Source organism: Bos taurus, chromosome 21 (assembly GCF_002263795.3).
Source record: "Bos taurus isolate L1 Dominette 01449 registration number 42190680 breed Hereford chromosome 21, ARS-UCD2.0, whole genome shotgun sequence".
NCBI classification, from domain to species: Eukaryota; Metazoa; Chordata; class Mammalia; order Artiodactyla; family Bovidae; genus Bos; species Bos taurus.
This window is the reverse complement of record NC_037348.1, coordinates 41541060-41557399: the sequence shown is the minus strand read 5'-3', so window position 1 is coordinate 41557399 and position 16340 is coordinate 41541060. Positions and strand designations below refer to the sequence as shown.

Here is a 16340-nt window from a genome sequence, read left to right as displayed (position 1 = left end):
GAGTAGAGTGGAAATAGAGCTGTTAGAGAGAAGTGGATTTAAGACATACTGGGGAGATAGAGTAGAATAAACAGAATCTCTTGATAAATTGGACTGAGTGGATAAAGTGATGGATTAGTCATCTTTTTTAACAGCTTTATTGTGGTATAATTCCCGTATGATAAAATTCACCCTTTTGAAGTGTACTGTTCAGTAGTTTTTACCATATTCACAGGGGTATGTAACCATTACCACTAATTCAGAACTTTTTTCCATCACCACTTCTGCATTTTTGACATGGAAAACTGAGTATATCATGGTAGCTTATTGAAATGGGAATGTGAGAAGATAAAGGATACTGAGTTTGGTTTTTAAGCATGTTTAAGAGGAAGGCAATATCAAGTACATAACCATCAGTTGTGAGAAGGCAGACTCCTAAGGGACTGTGACATGTGGGGGTGGGGTGACTAAAGCAAGAGAGTTAACCAAAAAAAAAAAAAAACTAAGAAGGCATGCCTGTGGGGCAGGAGGACATTCAGGAAAGTGAAATCATGACGTATATCAAAAGAAGAAGCCATTTTGAGAAGAAAGAAGCAGTCTGCACTTTCAAATGTTGCTGAGAGGTCTAATAATATTAAGTATAGAAAGGTAATTGATCACCCAGGTTTTGGCTCTACAGAGGTTGGATGTTGGGTCTGAGACCACAAGGTAAAGGGACCTGTGGATGACCTTCCAAGGTATACTCTATGGATGTAAAGCAAAGGGATGAAGGAAAGAAGGAGGGGAAATTTTATTAGATTTGATAGAACTCATCATTGATGATTTTAGCAAGGGTTGTTTTGTTGTGGTGATAGTATCAGAATGATTTAGAAAGTAAATGGAAGGTAAGAAAGCATATTTACCGAATATGCTTTTATGCTATTTGGTTGGAGGTTGATGTAAGTTTTGTTTGTTAGATTTAGAGATTTTGAAGCATATTTGTTTGCTGTGGTAATGATCCCAAGGAGGAGGATAATCTGTATAGTAGAAAAACATGAAAGCAAATTAGTGTGGGAAATGGAATCCAGAATACCTGGTGGAATTGTCCTTTCAGGAATGGAGGATAATTCCTTACTTGTATTTGGAAACATGGAGAATATGGATTTAGACACCAGTCGATTTATAGGTTGGGTGACAGAAAGGTAGAGGAAAGGTTCCTCTTTCAATGCTATATTTCCACAGTGAATTTATTATGAAAGGTAATTAATCATGTGAAAGGGAGGTTGTGAACCGTGAGAAACATCTGTGGAAAGTGGGAATTCAGTAGAGAAACAAAATTGTAGGACAAATGATGTTTAATGTTATTAGCCCCCACTGTCCATCAAATGATGAATGGATAAATAAAATGTAGTGTATCCATACACTGGAATATTATTTGGTAGTAAAAGGAAATGGAGCACTGATACATGCTGCAACACAAGTGAACCTTGAAAACATTATGCTGAGTGAAAGAAGGCAGTCAGAAAGGGCCATTTATATAAAATGTCTGGAATAGGCAAATTTATAGAAACAAAATATGTAGTGGTTGCCTAGGGCTGCAGAAAGGCAGAGAGGAAAATTGGGGAGAAATAGCTAATAAGTGATGAAGATGCCCTAAAATTGATATGGTGATGACTGTGCAACTTGTTGAATATATTAAAAATCATTGAATTGACACTTTAAACTGGTGAGTTCCATGGTGTGGGAGTAAAGCTGTTTATTTAAAAGTTGATGTTCCTTTTTTAGAAAATTGCAGAAATACAGGAAAGTATTAGAAGGTAGCATATAAATATCCCATAACTCCACAACTTAAGAGATGGCCACTGTGTACACATTGGTTTATCTTATGACCTTTATGTGTAGTCTTTGTACTTAATTATGTAGTTATCTTTATATACAAAAGCATTTCTTTTAAATTTCTTTTAGCTAATTTTTGTTTTGTTTCTTTCGTTACAGAGCCAAATGTTCTAGCTGGCACTTTAATTGCTCATACAGATGCTGTCTGGGGTCTTGCTTATAGTGGCATAAAAAACCAATTACTGTCTTGTTCAGCAGATGGCACTGTTAGATTATGGAATCCACAAGAAAAATTGCCATGTATTTGCACTTACAATGGAGACAAAGGTAAGTAAATTTTGCCTCTTTGAAAAATCTCTCTTTTTTTTTTAAATTTAGAAGATAAAAAGAACAAAGTAGTTTCACTACTTCCTGACTGCTCAAAAGAGATACTGAAAGAATTCTACAAATCTGTGATAATCTTTTTATTCCTAGTCATATTTTTATAAACAAGATGCTTTGCAGGGATATCCTGTAGCTCAGTGCCTTTTTAAAATAAATAAATAAATTTATTTTTGGATGCACTGAGTCTTCATTGCTGCGTGTGGGCTTTCTCTTAAGTTGCAGCAAGCAGGGGCTACTGTAGTTGCCATACTAGGGCTTCTCATTGTAGTGGCTTCTCTTGTTTTGGAGCACAGGCTCTAGGGCACATAGGCTTCAATAGTTATGGTGCTTGGGTTTAACCCCAAGACATGTGGGATCTTCCCAGATGAGGGATTGAACCCACGTCCCCTGCATTAGCAGGCAGATTCTTAACACTGGACCACCAGGGATGCTTTGCAAGTATATCCTGTAGCTCAATGGTTTTTTGACCTTTTTCAGGACATGTCCTATTTAAAGAATAGAACTATTTGTATGTTATAATAGAGTAGGCAAATGAGGCTACTCATAGGAACAGCAGAAGGCCCTCTAGCAACTCCAGGTAGATACTCACAAAGACAGAAAGGCTCATGGTCTCAGGTAAACCTGTAAACTACATATGAGCACACTGGTTGAGAAGTCTAGCTATAATCATTGAAATAGCACCCTTAAATGGAAGGTGCAACCTAAGTTAGTTTCAGGCTTGATTTCAAATCTTTTCCTGTCAAAGAAGGATTTAATATACCTCATGACAATATTTATGTCCATCTGTTTATATTATTTTTATATTGGCATTATTTTCCAAGTTATTTTTAAAAATCATACCTTTTACTATAAATAATTGTTTTAAAACATTTTAGATGAACATTTGAACATTTATGCTTAATTTTGTTGAATCTCTAGATACTTCCGTGATTCTACTAATTTTTTAATTTACCTAAGCTTTTGAGGTGAAAATTCATTTAGGTGATTTGTTTCTTGCTTACTCCAGAATTCACATAATTGTGCATTGATCTAGACAGTTGAATTTATTAACATGTTAACGAGAGAAATTGATGCTTGATCTACTTAAGGATATTACTGCATCAGTGAATTCCAGAGTCCATAGCTTCATTTTCACAGATCCAAAAATATTATTTGCATTTGCTACTTGAAGCTAATCAGTGTCAGACAGGTGACAGTCTCCCAAGGTAGAGGTGTACAAATGCTATTTTATCATTTTACAGTCAGAAATAGAATGGCAGGACTTCCCTGGCAGTCCGGTGGTTAAATCTTAGCCTTCCAGTGTCGGGGGTGCAGGTTTGATCCCTAATCAGGGACCTAAGATTCCACATGGCTTGTGGCAAAAAGCAAAACAAAACATAAAAAACAACAGAAGCAATATTGTAACAAATTCAATAAAAGAGTTATTAAATGATCCACATAAAAACTTAAAAAAAATTGCAGGTGGGCCAATAAACTCACCTAGGATTTTTGTCTCTTGGAAAAAAATGCATAGAGCAATAGCTTTTGTCTGCCTGTCTTTCCTTAAGGGTTCCCTAGATGTATTATTATTTATATATGTAAATATATATATATATTTATTTATCTGTAACATTTTATAATGTTACAAAAACTAATAAATGAGAATAAGTTACCTATTATATCTCACCATCCTAACACAATTGCTTTTTCATTATTAACATTATTTCAAGAATACTCAAATTCTTTTTTCTTATTAGAAAAGCAGAGATTTCTAAATTATTATTTTTACCTTATATCTCTTTGGACTCCTTTCAGAGCATGGAATACCTACATCAGTTGACTTTATAGGCTGTGATCCAGCTCATATGGTGACCTCTTTCAACACTGGTAGTACAGTAATTTATGATTTAGAAACATCACAGTCATTGGTGATGCTTTCATCACAGATGGATTCTGGTAAGTTTTCTGGTAAGGTTGAAACCTTAAAAAGGATTGTTTTACAATAGAGGATAACCTTTTTACTTTTATATTTTGACAATATGAATTTAGAATGAGAAAAGAATAGCTTTCAATGTGTACTTATTTACTTTATTTCTACTATTTCCTCAAATTATGTTTAAAAACTTGGATAAGTATGTGGGGACAGGTAAGTGAGTAGAGCAAATGTAAAAGAAAACAAGTCAAATAATTTTAGGTTTTTAATGAAAACACATGTGGAAGTGGAGAAATATATAATGAACCTATCCTCCAGCTCCAGTAGTTCTGTGTAAATGCCCAAGGTTGTTAAGTATAGAATGTGGTGTATATATTTTCAAATAGGGACCCAGATAAGGCCCATGCACTGATTGGTTGGTAGGTCTCCCACGTTTGTTTTCATGTAGATTCCCCCTCTATCTCTTATATTTCCCTTGCATTTTTTTTAACTGAAGAAATTGGGTTGAGTTTCCCATAGTTTGAATTTTACCAGTTGCATCCTTGTGGTATCATTTAATGTGCTCCTCCTGTTCATTTTATTTCCTGTAAATTGTTTGTAGATCTAGAGGCTTATTCAAATTCAGGATCAAATTTTTATTTGTCTTTTTAAAGTTTTTAAATGTTTCTGGCAGGACTATTTCATATAATTTGTGAATTTTTATCAGAAGTAAATATTCTTTGGTCTGTCTTTCTCTTAGTTTCTAATCACTGCTTGGATCCATTAATTCATTACCTGTTCAAAAATAATTTTCTAATTTTATCATTTCTTTTACACATATTAGCTAGACTGCTTCTGTAAGAAAGAACAATCCTCATCAGTAATTTGGTTAGCTGGAGTTAGCAGTTATAAAGGAAAGGCAAGATAAATGATTACTTCACACTCCTCCCCTTTATATACTAGTTTTTAAAATGATGAAGTGATTCCCTGCTGCTGCTGCTGCTGCTGCTGCTTGCTGCTAAGTCGCTCAGTGGTGTCTGACTCTTAGCGACCCCATGGACTGCAGCCTACCAGGCTCCTCCGTCCATGGGATTTTCCAGGCAAGAGTACTGGAGTGGGGTGCCATTGCCTTCTCCGAAGTGATTTCCCTAGTGTCCTCCAAAGGTGACCAGTGAAGTGAGTCTTTGGGGTGTTGTTTTTCATATCATTATAATCTATCTTGGAATAAGTGCATTTTATGTATTTCAGTCTGTTACATATTATCCTTATTGCTACTCATATTATTTCATCTTTGGCCAGTGGGAGCTTATTCAGGTTGGCTCCTAAGTCTCCCCTTTTGATATAACCCTGTTAGTTGTTGATGCTTTTCTTGTATGACAAGATGTTTTAGGTTCATCTTGTTCATTTTGTACCCCAGATCTGAAATGGGCCATTTCTCTAAGGAGCCACGGTTTTTTTTTTATTGGAAAATGACATTTAGAGACTACAAGATAGGTGCTCTGCTATTGAGTCAGTCCTCATGGCTTTCATGGCTCTTGAGTTGGCCATTGGTTTAGACTTTTTCAGTAGACAAAGCTGAAGAGTACATTTTTAGTAAAGAAAAAGACTGATAAATTTTATTCAGATGCTTCCAATAATGATTCAGATTTATCTCATTGCTTTTATATTTTTATCTTATTTTAAAAATGTCAAACTCTTGATTCTCTGCAAAATGATCACGATTTCTCATTTATCTAACAGTACAGATAAAGTCGTCTCAGAATAATAATTGCAATACCACCAAAAAGAATTTTGTTACTAATAGAGGGTATATTCTACTAAATACAGACAATCTAATTACTGTGCTTTAAAAAGTCACTTGTGTTTATAATACCGATTGACTATACAGTTAAGTTCATTTGTTTAGTTTTACTTCTGATTTTTCATGATTGCTCTTTTAAAAGTCATTTTATAATTATAAAAAAATATTTAAATGGTTCTGTGATCAAATCTAAAAACAAATTATGTGTAGTGTCTTTTTTCAACCCTAGTTTCTTCCTCTTACACAGATTATTTTTTTCAGTGTGTTTAAGTTCAGTGAAGAGTTCTTGTATACATATAGAATGATCGATTTACTTAGTCTAATAAATGCTGACAATATTTTCCCATTAGTTGTGATCTCTTTTCTCCCTCATCTTTAATCTGAACAAAAATTAAGAACTTGGTAGTAAAGAAAAGATCTCATTCCTAAGAACATCAATTCCAGTTCTTTGGTATTTTTGGTCATTGTAGGAGGGATAGGGTTTGTTCTTGCCAACACCTAATTATCACTTACGAATTTTTTTCCTTCATTAATTGACTCTTAATTCTTTTATGGACTATTTATTAAAAGCAATGATTTGTGGATTTGGGATAATTTAAAAATTCTGAACCACCCTATATTGACAGTCTGCATTAAAATACTTTCAGTTTTTTCCCTAAACTTGAGCATAGTGCTCTCCATCCACATTATAAGACATACTAGCTTATACATTTTTTGAGAAATTGTATCTTTAGAATCTTAGTTTTATTTCTCATATTTTTTGTTTTATATATAAAAGCTTTAGTGATTCTTATGTTTTGGTAAGACTGCAAAGGCCGTCATTTAACTTCTAATTGAAGTTTTTGTTTCTTTTTTATTTGAAATATAGTTAATGAATAATATTAAACTAGGTATACTACGTAATGTTTCTCATTGAAATATTATTGACCATATTCCTTATACTGTATATATTACCTTGGGTTATTTATTGTGTGATTGGAGGTTTGTACCTCTTAATCCTCTTCACCTCTTGCCCTGCCGCTCACTCCCCTCCTGTCTGGCAGCTACCTATGTGTTTCCTGTGTCTGTGAATCTGGTTTTGTTTTGTTTATATTTTTTTTCTTTAGATTCCACATTACATTGAAGGTTTGAATTTTGGTGTGTTTTCCTCCTTTGTTTTTTAGGTTTACAATCCAGTAATCACATTAACAGAGTAGTAAGTCATCCCACACTTCCTGTTACAATAACTGCTCATGAAGATAGACACATCAAATTTTTTGACAATAAAACGGGTAAGTAGGTTATCTTATTTTCTGTATTGACTTCCTAGCTTGAAAATTGCCAAGTTAAACTGTCTTAACTCAGATTTTTGTTTTAGTTAATGTAGCACACTTACAATGTTTGTTAATTTTTAGCCTTGTTAACAAGGGCAAGTTGCTCAGTCGTGTCTGACTCTTTGCAACTGCATGGACTGTACCTGCCAGGTTCCTCTGTCCATGGAATTCGCTAGGCAAGAATACTGGAGTGGGTTGCCATTTCCTTCTCCAGAGCATCTTTCTGACCCAAGGATCAAACCCCAGTCTCCTACATTGCAGGCAGATTCTTTACTGTCTGGGCCACCAGGGAAGCCCAAAATATCTTGCTGCCTATTACGATTTCTTTATGTGATGACAGTTATAAACCCTTCTGTTTGAATTTTTTATCTTTATATTCTGTTGTGAATTATTATAACATAGAAGATCACTTTCTGGTTTGGGCATTTTAAATATGTTCTTAAAATTATCAGTGGATGAAATGATATAGTGACAGTTGTTTATTGTCATCTTTCCTGTGCTTTTTGGTTGTAAGGAAGCATACCAATTATATAGAAATCATAAATTTTAATTTGGCCATAGAATCATTTGTTTAAGGATATCTGTATCATTTGTCGTTACCCAAAATACTTTGTAAAGTATTATTGTTTGCTCTCTGATAGCAAAAGTCTGATAGCAAAGAGAGACTTCTTTGATAAGCTAAAACAAGTAGAGAAGTATTGAAAGACTTCCAAATAAGAAACTAAAGTGTAATTGAAACATTATTGCAGGACAACAAATTATCAAGCAAGACAACAAATCAGAACTACAGATTTTTATTTGTAGTTACATAGGACATGGTTGTAATTTTTAGTCTGAGTTTTAGATAAATATCTTTCTTCAAATAACACTTTTCTTGGACAGATTCCTGAACTCAGTAGAACAAATTGAGATGAGAATGGAGACTCATAGGTCTATATGTTGCACAGGAAAGAAGATTCATATTCATGTGAATGTCTCAATTTAACACCATATCAAATGAATTCTTTAAACATTTTTATGAAGCTTAAAGATCTTCCTTTGCTGCAAGAGCAGAGAGATAATTTGCTTTACATTTCTAAAAAGATTCTTTGTATTAATTATTGCAAGTTTACATTTGTAAGGAAAGGTTCAGGAATTTTAGTAGTAATAATAAAAGGAAAAAGTGATTCTTGAGAGCTTTTTGTCTGGCAGAAATCAAAAATACGGTGCCTGTAGACTTTTGGATTGTTTACAAATTCTACCAATTAATTCTCTGTGTTAACCAGCTAGTACCTTATCTGTAATGCGAAGATAATCAAAGCACTAGGCTCTAAACAATGGAAATTTTTCGCTCTCATTTTCTCTCTCTTATACACAGAGATACACATATATACAACCCTTGAGTGTAACTGTAAATTGAGTTCATATGTATTCTTTTTAATGAAATTCATCTTGAAAACTGGCAATTCATTTAAATATGATACACTCAAATATCCCTATAACTGGTGTTGATGGTTAGCTAAATCTTTAATAGGATACTGTTCTATCAAATAAATAGTAATTTATTGGATTTCTTATCTGAAACATTATAGAAATTGTGTGAATGGACTCAATGAGTATTTAGATTTTAACAATAAAAGTACATTTAGTATTTTGCACTGCACTGGCTACTACTATCACGTAGAAGTTATTTCTGCTTTCTGAGGTATTATTGTTGCCTGGGGAGAATAGTGTGAGTGAGTGCATATGCACTCTCATACATACATACACATGCTCAGGCATAATGCAGTAAGATAAAGGAGTCTTCATAGAGTGAAGGTTTGAGTTTTTCCTTGCAAGAATAAGGTTTTTGTTTGTTTTTAAGTGAAGAAGTTAGTAGGAAATTCCAGATAAGGGTATATTTTGAGTAGAAGCACAGAAGTGGGAATTTGGGCTGGAAACAGAAGTTTCTTATAGGTAAAGTCAAAGAGGTAAGTAAGTTTGGAGAAGGAAAGCAGAAACTACTGAGCCAGATTTTTCAGAGCCAAGCTAAGAATAATGGATTTTTGTTTACACTATGCACTATGAAAACCACTTGAATATTTGACCAGGGATTTGCAATATTGGTTTAGAAAGATGCTCAAGTCACACTGTATGGTAGATCCTTGACTACAGAGGATTTAGAAGTTTCAGTTTATACTGTTTGTTTCAGAGAGATCTTTAGGGCTTGTGATTTTTGAAATTTTGGTAGAGACACAAATCTGAATTGCGTATGCTGTGACCAAGACTTAGCTAATGGGTTCACCTCCGAGGAATGCGGGGGAGTTGGAGGAAGAGGGTCCTGAATTGGTTAAGGCCTCATTCATTCAGCAAAACTTACAAGTATCTGCCATATCCTCAGCACATTTCTTGATCTTTGGTGAATAAAACAAAGTGTCCTGTCTTCTCAAATCTTACAGACAAGTGGTATATTGCTTTCTGTAAGTGAGACACTGGTATCAGTCTGTTTCTTAATTTCATAGATTGTACAAGTCAAAGGGCTTAAGGTGCTGGGGAGGAGAGAATCAGTGCCTGCATGTGTCCTTTTTTCCCTAAGTTATAGGAAGAAAGAATTTTGGTGGGGGAAGAGAGGTGGTGGCAGAGCCGTGGAGCAAAGGTGAATTCGGTTAAATGTGAGAAGCTCCGTATATATGCTGGTGAAGGAAGGGTCAGAAACTTTGACTTCTGTGGTCACTAGTGGAAACCCAACATCCAGCTTGATTCAGAATTGCACCTCCTTATAATTGGTCCAATCTGAAGGGTCACTCACATTTTGAAGTCACTTCAGGACTATGTAGAGGAGGGTTACCTCTAAATTGACTTAACATGTCATAGTTAGGGATGAAAGAATTCTTTGGTTTAAGACATGATAAACATAGGAGATGTACAGTCATTCTCACAAGAGAAGTCAGAACTAGATCTGTGAGTTAAGAGTCAACATCACAGAGTTAATGTTTTAAGGGAAGCTAATGATACTTCATAGTTATCCTCCTGATGTTTTGAGATCATTGGGCTGGAGGCCAGTTCTTCATACTCTGAATTTTTTTTTTTTTAATATTGAGAAGAATAGAGTCTTGAACCAGTAGATGAATTATGTTGGACTAATAGTATGTTGTGATGTTTCCCAGGTGGCGCTAGGGGTAAAGAACCTGCCTGACTATGCAGGAGACGAAAGTGACACGGGTTCGCTCCCTGGGTCAGGAAGATTCCCTGGAGTAGGAAATGGCAACCCACTCCAGTATTCTTGCCTGGAGAATCCCATGGACAGAGGAGCCTGGTGGGCTGCTTTCCATAGGGTCGCAAAGAGTTGGACACAGCCGAAGCAACTTAGCACAATAGTGTGTTGAATGATTTTTCTGTTTCTCAGGATAGTAGAGAGAAATTGTTATGGTTACTCTGCTAATATTGATGAAAAACAGACAAATGTGGCCTAAATGATGAGAGACTAATTTTGTCTTTAATTGATAAGCATTTAGTATTGCCAGAAAGTTACAGACTTTTTATGTTCTTCAGAGTAACTTTTTGCACATTTGATTATGTTGTGGGTTTGTGTTCAGGTCAGTGACCAAAGCCCCATGGCAGATAACAAAAGTAGGTCTGTTTCATGTCTCAGTGTGGAACGTTTCAGGGGACAAGCAGCATATCAAATGACTGTAAATAGAATTCTGGAGAAAGACCTCCATCTGTCATTAGGAGAAGCCCAGGCACTTGAGTAATAAAGACTCGTTGCTGAATGAAAGGAGAAGAAGTTTTTTTTAACTTTTTATTTTATATTGGAGAATAGCCAGTTAACAGCGTTGGGATAGTTTCAGCAAAGGGAGTCAGCCATCTGTATACATGTACCCATTCTCCAAAAGGAAGGAAATTTTTTTAAGATACTAGTATTTGCCATTTTATTGTTTCTTGAGTGAATCAACTTAAATCGCCTTTCAACCATCGCAAGTGTATGTTGCCAGTGCAGAGGCTGAGGCCCTTGCCCCAAAGTATGCAACACAGTTTATATTCACAACTTGTTTTTATTTATTTTTTTTATTTTTTTCAGTTGCAGTGAGATTTTTTTTTTTTTTTTTATATAAGCCATACCCAACTCAGGAGTATCAAGACCTTGCATATTCTTTACCTGTCATAATGGAAAAATGTCATACGGCTTCTTTTGTTGTTGTTGTTGTTCTTTTTTTTTTTTTAATTTTATTTTTAAACTTTACATAATTGTATTAGTTTTGCCAAATATCAAAATGAATCCACCACAGGTATACATGTGTTCCCCATCCTGAACCCTCCTCCCTCCTCCCTCCCCATACCATCCCTCTGGGTCGTCCCAGTGCACCAGCCCCAAGCATCCAGTATCGTGCATCGAACCTGGACTGGCATCTCGTTTCATACATATTTTACATGTTTCAATGCTATTCTCCCAAATCTTCCCACCCTCTCCCTCTCCCTCAGAGTCCATAAGACTGTTCTATACACCAGTGTCTCTTTTGCTGTCTTGTACACAGAGTTATTGTTACCATCTTTCTAAATTCCGTACACAACTTGTTTTTAAATTTCAACTCAGTATTGAATCTGTTTGCTTGCCAAGAATTCAGTGAAGTTAAATTACATTTTCTAGAATAGTGCTTTTGTTACTATCTGGGGAAATCCAGAGTAATTTCTCTGATGTACTCCCACCCTTCTCCCCTTTCTTTCTTATATATAAGATGATTGACATTTCAAAAGATAAATGATGCTATTAGAATCTTTAGATAGGAATGTATTCTCTGGTGATTTAACATTAACTCTGTGTATAAAAGAGTCTCTTAAATAAAGCATCTCTTAATGAGAAAGATTCTGTTTTCACTCTTAATTCCCCTTTATATGACCTTAAGCTTTTAATGCAGCTCTATAATCATTGTTTTCTACTATCAAATACCATCAGTTTAATGTTACACAAATATCTTTTGAAGTAATTGGAAAAGTTCTGCATTAGAATTAAAATTCTCTTTAGAATATTATTGTAGTGGAGGAACTAAATGACAGAAGGCAGACCCAAAAAGCCACAGGTTATTGTATGATTTCATTTGTATGAAGCATTCAGAATACGCCAGTCCATAGAGAAGACATTAGTGCTTACGGGGACTTGGAAGGAGGAATGGGGAGTGACTTTCCTTTTGCAGAGATGAAAATGTTCTAAACTAGATAATGGTGATGATTGTACATCATGATGAAAGTTCTAAAAGCCACTGAATTGTACCCTCTCCAATGTTTAAAATGGTAAATTATATGTTGTTTATTGTTGCTGAGATTGTTTTATGTTGATGTTGTATTATGGTTTCTGATTGCCCAAGTTAGTAACTATTTGAAAACTTAATCTTCTCTGCTATGTTTTATTTAGGTAAAATGATCCATTCTATGGTAGCTCATTTGGATGCTGTTACAAGCCTAGCAGTAGATCCTAATGGAATCTATTTGATGTCTGGAAGTAAGTCTGAACTTCCTGTCCTGCCCACAAATTTTATAATAGAATTATTACTAAGTAACATTTTTTATTTATTCTTTTACAGGCCATGACTGTTCTATTAGATTGTGGAATTTGGACAGCAAGACATGTGTGCAGGAAATAACAGCACATAGGAAGAAACTAGATGAATCAATTTATGATGTTGCTTTCCATCCATCAAAAGCATACATTGCTAGTGCAGGGGCTGATGCCCTTGCCAAAGTATTTGTGTGAATCAACAGAAACTCTCACCATAACAGCAGATTTGCTTGGACACAAAGGGTCTGCATCACTGCCATCAAAAAAGTTAATGATATGACACTACATATGATCTGCCTGGTGAAGGCTATTTGGGCAGGCATAAATTGGTGGAAATCACATCTTAACGTCAGGCTCATTAATTTAATTGTAATTACTGTATTTCGTGGGACAAAAAAAGGACTCCATTATTTGTGGCCTGTACTGGATATGAACTGAGCGTATGTCTGTCTTTTAGGTATCTTTAAGCCAATGTGGAGTCTGATCTGATAAAAAGACTTTTGTTTTGGACTCTGTGTGCTGCCTTAGGGTTAGGAATGTGGTGCTCTTGTTGGGGGGAAGTGAGCTCCAAGAGTAGCTTTTTTCATCTCTTAGTGATCTTCTGTTTATCGGTTGAATGCCACAGATTCCCTTTTAAACTTATTTTGCTTTAAAAAAAAAAAGAAAGAAAATTTAACTTAAGATATTTTAGCATTAGTTGCACAAAATGTTTGGATAAAATTCTAGTTTTTATAAGTCTTTTTATATATTTAGCCTGTCACAACAGTGCTCAAGATTGTATTGAAGTTTTTCTGCATTATACAACCCTGAAACACAGAGATCTCACTGACCCGCTGCCGCGTAACCACACTCTTTCCTTCTTTTGCATAATATGGCTCAGCTAAGTCTTTCCATAAAGATGCTAAATCACCATCATCATCACCGTAACTGTCTTCTTAAACCAAGGACTATTAAGTGTATTAAAATGAAACGGTGGGGTTTAGTACTCCAAATGAACTCTTAAAAAATAAAAAAATAAAAAAACTAATCTTGGCATCCTATCACTATGTGATATTTTGTACATCTTACTGTATTTACAAGTTTATTTATCAAGGATTATCCATCTTGCTAATAGCCTATTATTTATTTCACTTTTTGTTGGTCTTTATATCCTTTTATTAATGTGCTAAAGGAACCTGTATATCTATTTTGGAACTCTTTGATAGTCTAAAATAGACTAAAAATGGAATATTTTATAGTTTAAGCTACAAACCAAGGTGACTCCCCCTAGATACATATCTTGGTTTACCATGATTCCAGACAAAACTATCTTGTTTTAAAATATTTGGAGTAAAATTTGAAATACAAATAGGATACAAAAATAGTTGAATCAGGATACAGAAATCTGCTGTGTTTGGACTAGTTATCCCTGTTTTATTTTTTCAGATGTGCTTAATTTTATGGTGTAACTAAAGATTTTGTTTGTGTAATGCATGATTAAGACAATAAAGTATTTTTTCTAGTCTTCCAAAAAACTTTTCTGATCAGTTTGCGAGTTTTGATGAGTTTTGTAAGGTTTTTGTTTTACAAACTATGAATCAGCAAATTTTTAAGATTGTACCACATAGCAAACGTACCGCTGTTGAAAAATAATGTATATAAAATGCATATAATAAATATTAAATTGTGTACCTGTATGTTACTGTTGGCTACATTATTTTGTGTTAAATAATAAAGTGCAATACTTTATTCTCCATTGTTAAACTAGGTAATGGAGATGATTTCTCAGTGAGTCCTTCATTTTTATGCTCTTCTTTTAAATTTTGTACTGTTTATTGATAATCTTCAACAAAATTAGAACAGTTAATACTACTAAGAATGTTTTTTTAAAGTATTTCACCTCATTTGGGGATTAAAAAAAAAAATTATTGACATTTAGATAATTCAAAATAACCCCCCCAATAAAAACAAGTTGCAAAGACACAGTTTTATATCATATCCTTAAGATATCCTACTGCTTTATTAAAGTCTGAATTTCAGTTAATATTGTTGTTTTTCCTATCTAGCCAAACCTATTTCCCACAGAAGAGTTCAGCAGAGAATAAACTGTATTACTCATTAATTAAAATTTATCCTCATAAGTGATGTTAAGTATTAGTATCTTCAGACTTTTCCTTCAACAAGTAATATCCTTTTTCTTTGAAGGGAATTACAAATGGACTTAGAAGGTAACATTAGAAAACTTTGAAAACATTAGAAAAACTTGGCAAAATCTATTCTAATATGCTTAATGGTAGGCATTCTATGCCTACTGCAAAAAAAAAAAAAAAATACATTATACATACTTTGAGATATTTTGCCACCTACCATAAAAATTCAAGTGGCAATTTTAGTCATGGCTGGTGAAACACTAAAACTTTTCAAAAGTTTTCCTTAAAATACTGGGGTTTTGGTTTTCTCAGTTGAAGATTCAACTTAGAGATGCATTTTGTTTTCCTCTCCCCTCCACCCCTTTGTTTTTAAAATAATTTAAGAGCAAGCTTTCCAAAGCTTAATATTGTTTCTGGCAGCTGTTCCAAGGCAATGGTTACTGTTTTAACTGAAATACGATTATCGTTATGGCAATGCATAAACACCATTTTTGGAATGTGTTAAAACTGAAATGCATAAAAACAGTATCAGTATATGTTTTTCTCTTATCTACTTTGGTTGTATTTTCTCTACAATATTAAACATTTGGAAGAGACTAAAAGGATGCAAAAGAATATCATTTTCATTTTGTGTGCTTTCATTTGTGACTTACAGGAAATTATGTAGATTCATTTGACTAGTAAATGATTTATATGTAAAGTTTAAGAATATTTTTATATACAGACTTTGACATGTTAACTTTTTCAGTATTTAATATTCTTTTCATATTATTCATGTACTTTTTTCATGTTCTCTAAGTTATCCACTGAATACCAAAGTCTCATTTAATATATTAAAGGTGATAAATGGGCTAGCATAATTGATATTAGGCATACCTGCAAAGTTTAATTATATCGTTTTAAAAATCCTCTTTTTAGTTGTTAACCCTTTGACTATGTTTACCTCAAAAAAGTTGATAGTAACTTAAAATGTTCATTTATGCTCTATTCTTGCTCTTCAAGTCAAAATATAAGCTTCCCTGGTTACCTCAAAACTTTTGTTCCTTGTAAAATTTTTAAAAGAGCTAATGACTAGAGGATGGGGATTTGTTTAAATATTTTAAAGAGTGGTCTTCTCAGCTGAAAGTTGTCTATTGTGGAAAAAAATGTTAAACCTGTTTTTCTGTTGCTAAATGAAAGTTCTTGTTACATGAATTGGTCATATTTGTGGCTTATAAGGGGCAGGGGGTGGTGGTCAGGGGAGTCATTGACATAGTGTCAAAGACGATTTCACTTCTGCCTTTGATACATAGCCCTTTCATTCCTTTTACACAGACTATAAAATTGTTAAATTCAAAACATTTATTGGAGTGATATTCCAACCAGTTAACATCTTTGACAGGTTGACTGGTTTGGGTGGTTGTAAACCATTTCATATAAGATCAGTGTATGTGTGAGAGGAAATAGAAAACTTGGTCTTAGAGAAGATGGGATAGGATATGACAGCACGTCTATCTGGGGAGAGTTCTTGGTGGGG

The 16340-nt window shown here is 34.2% G+C and overlaps 1 protein-coding gene across 4 annotated transcripts in view; it reads left to right on the top strand.

The window, feature by feature from the left end:
• STRN3 (striatin 3) overlaps positions 1–14371 on the top strand; it is a 107212-nt gene extending 92841 nt beyond the window's left edge. For all 4 annotated transcript variants that reach the window (NM_001098042.1, XM_005222047.5, XM_005222045.5 and 1 more), the window contains 5 exons: positions 1954–2121; positions 3973–4113; positions 7034–7141; positions 12552–12638; positions 12721–14371. In NM_001098042.1, coding sequence (NP_001091511.1) covers positions 1954–2121; positions 3973–4113; positions 7034–7141; positions 12552–12638; positions 12721–12890 — 674 coding nt within the window. In that variant the 3' untranslated portion in view covers positions 12891–14371. The remainder of the gene's footprint in view (positions 1–1953; positions 2122–3972; positions 4114–7033; positions 7142–12551; positions 12639–12720) is intronic.
• The last annotated feature ends 1969 nt before the right edge of the window (positions 14372–16340 follow it).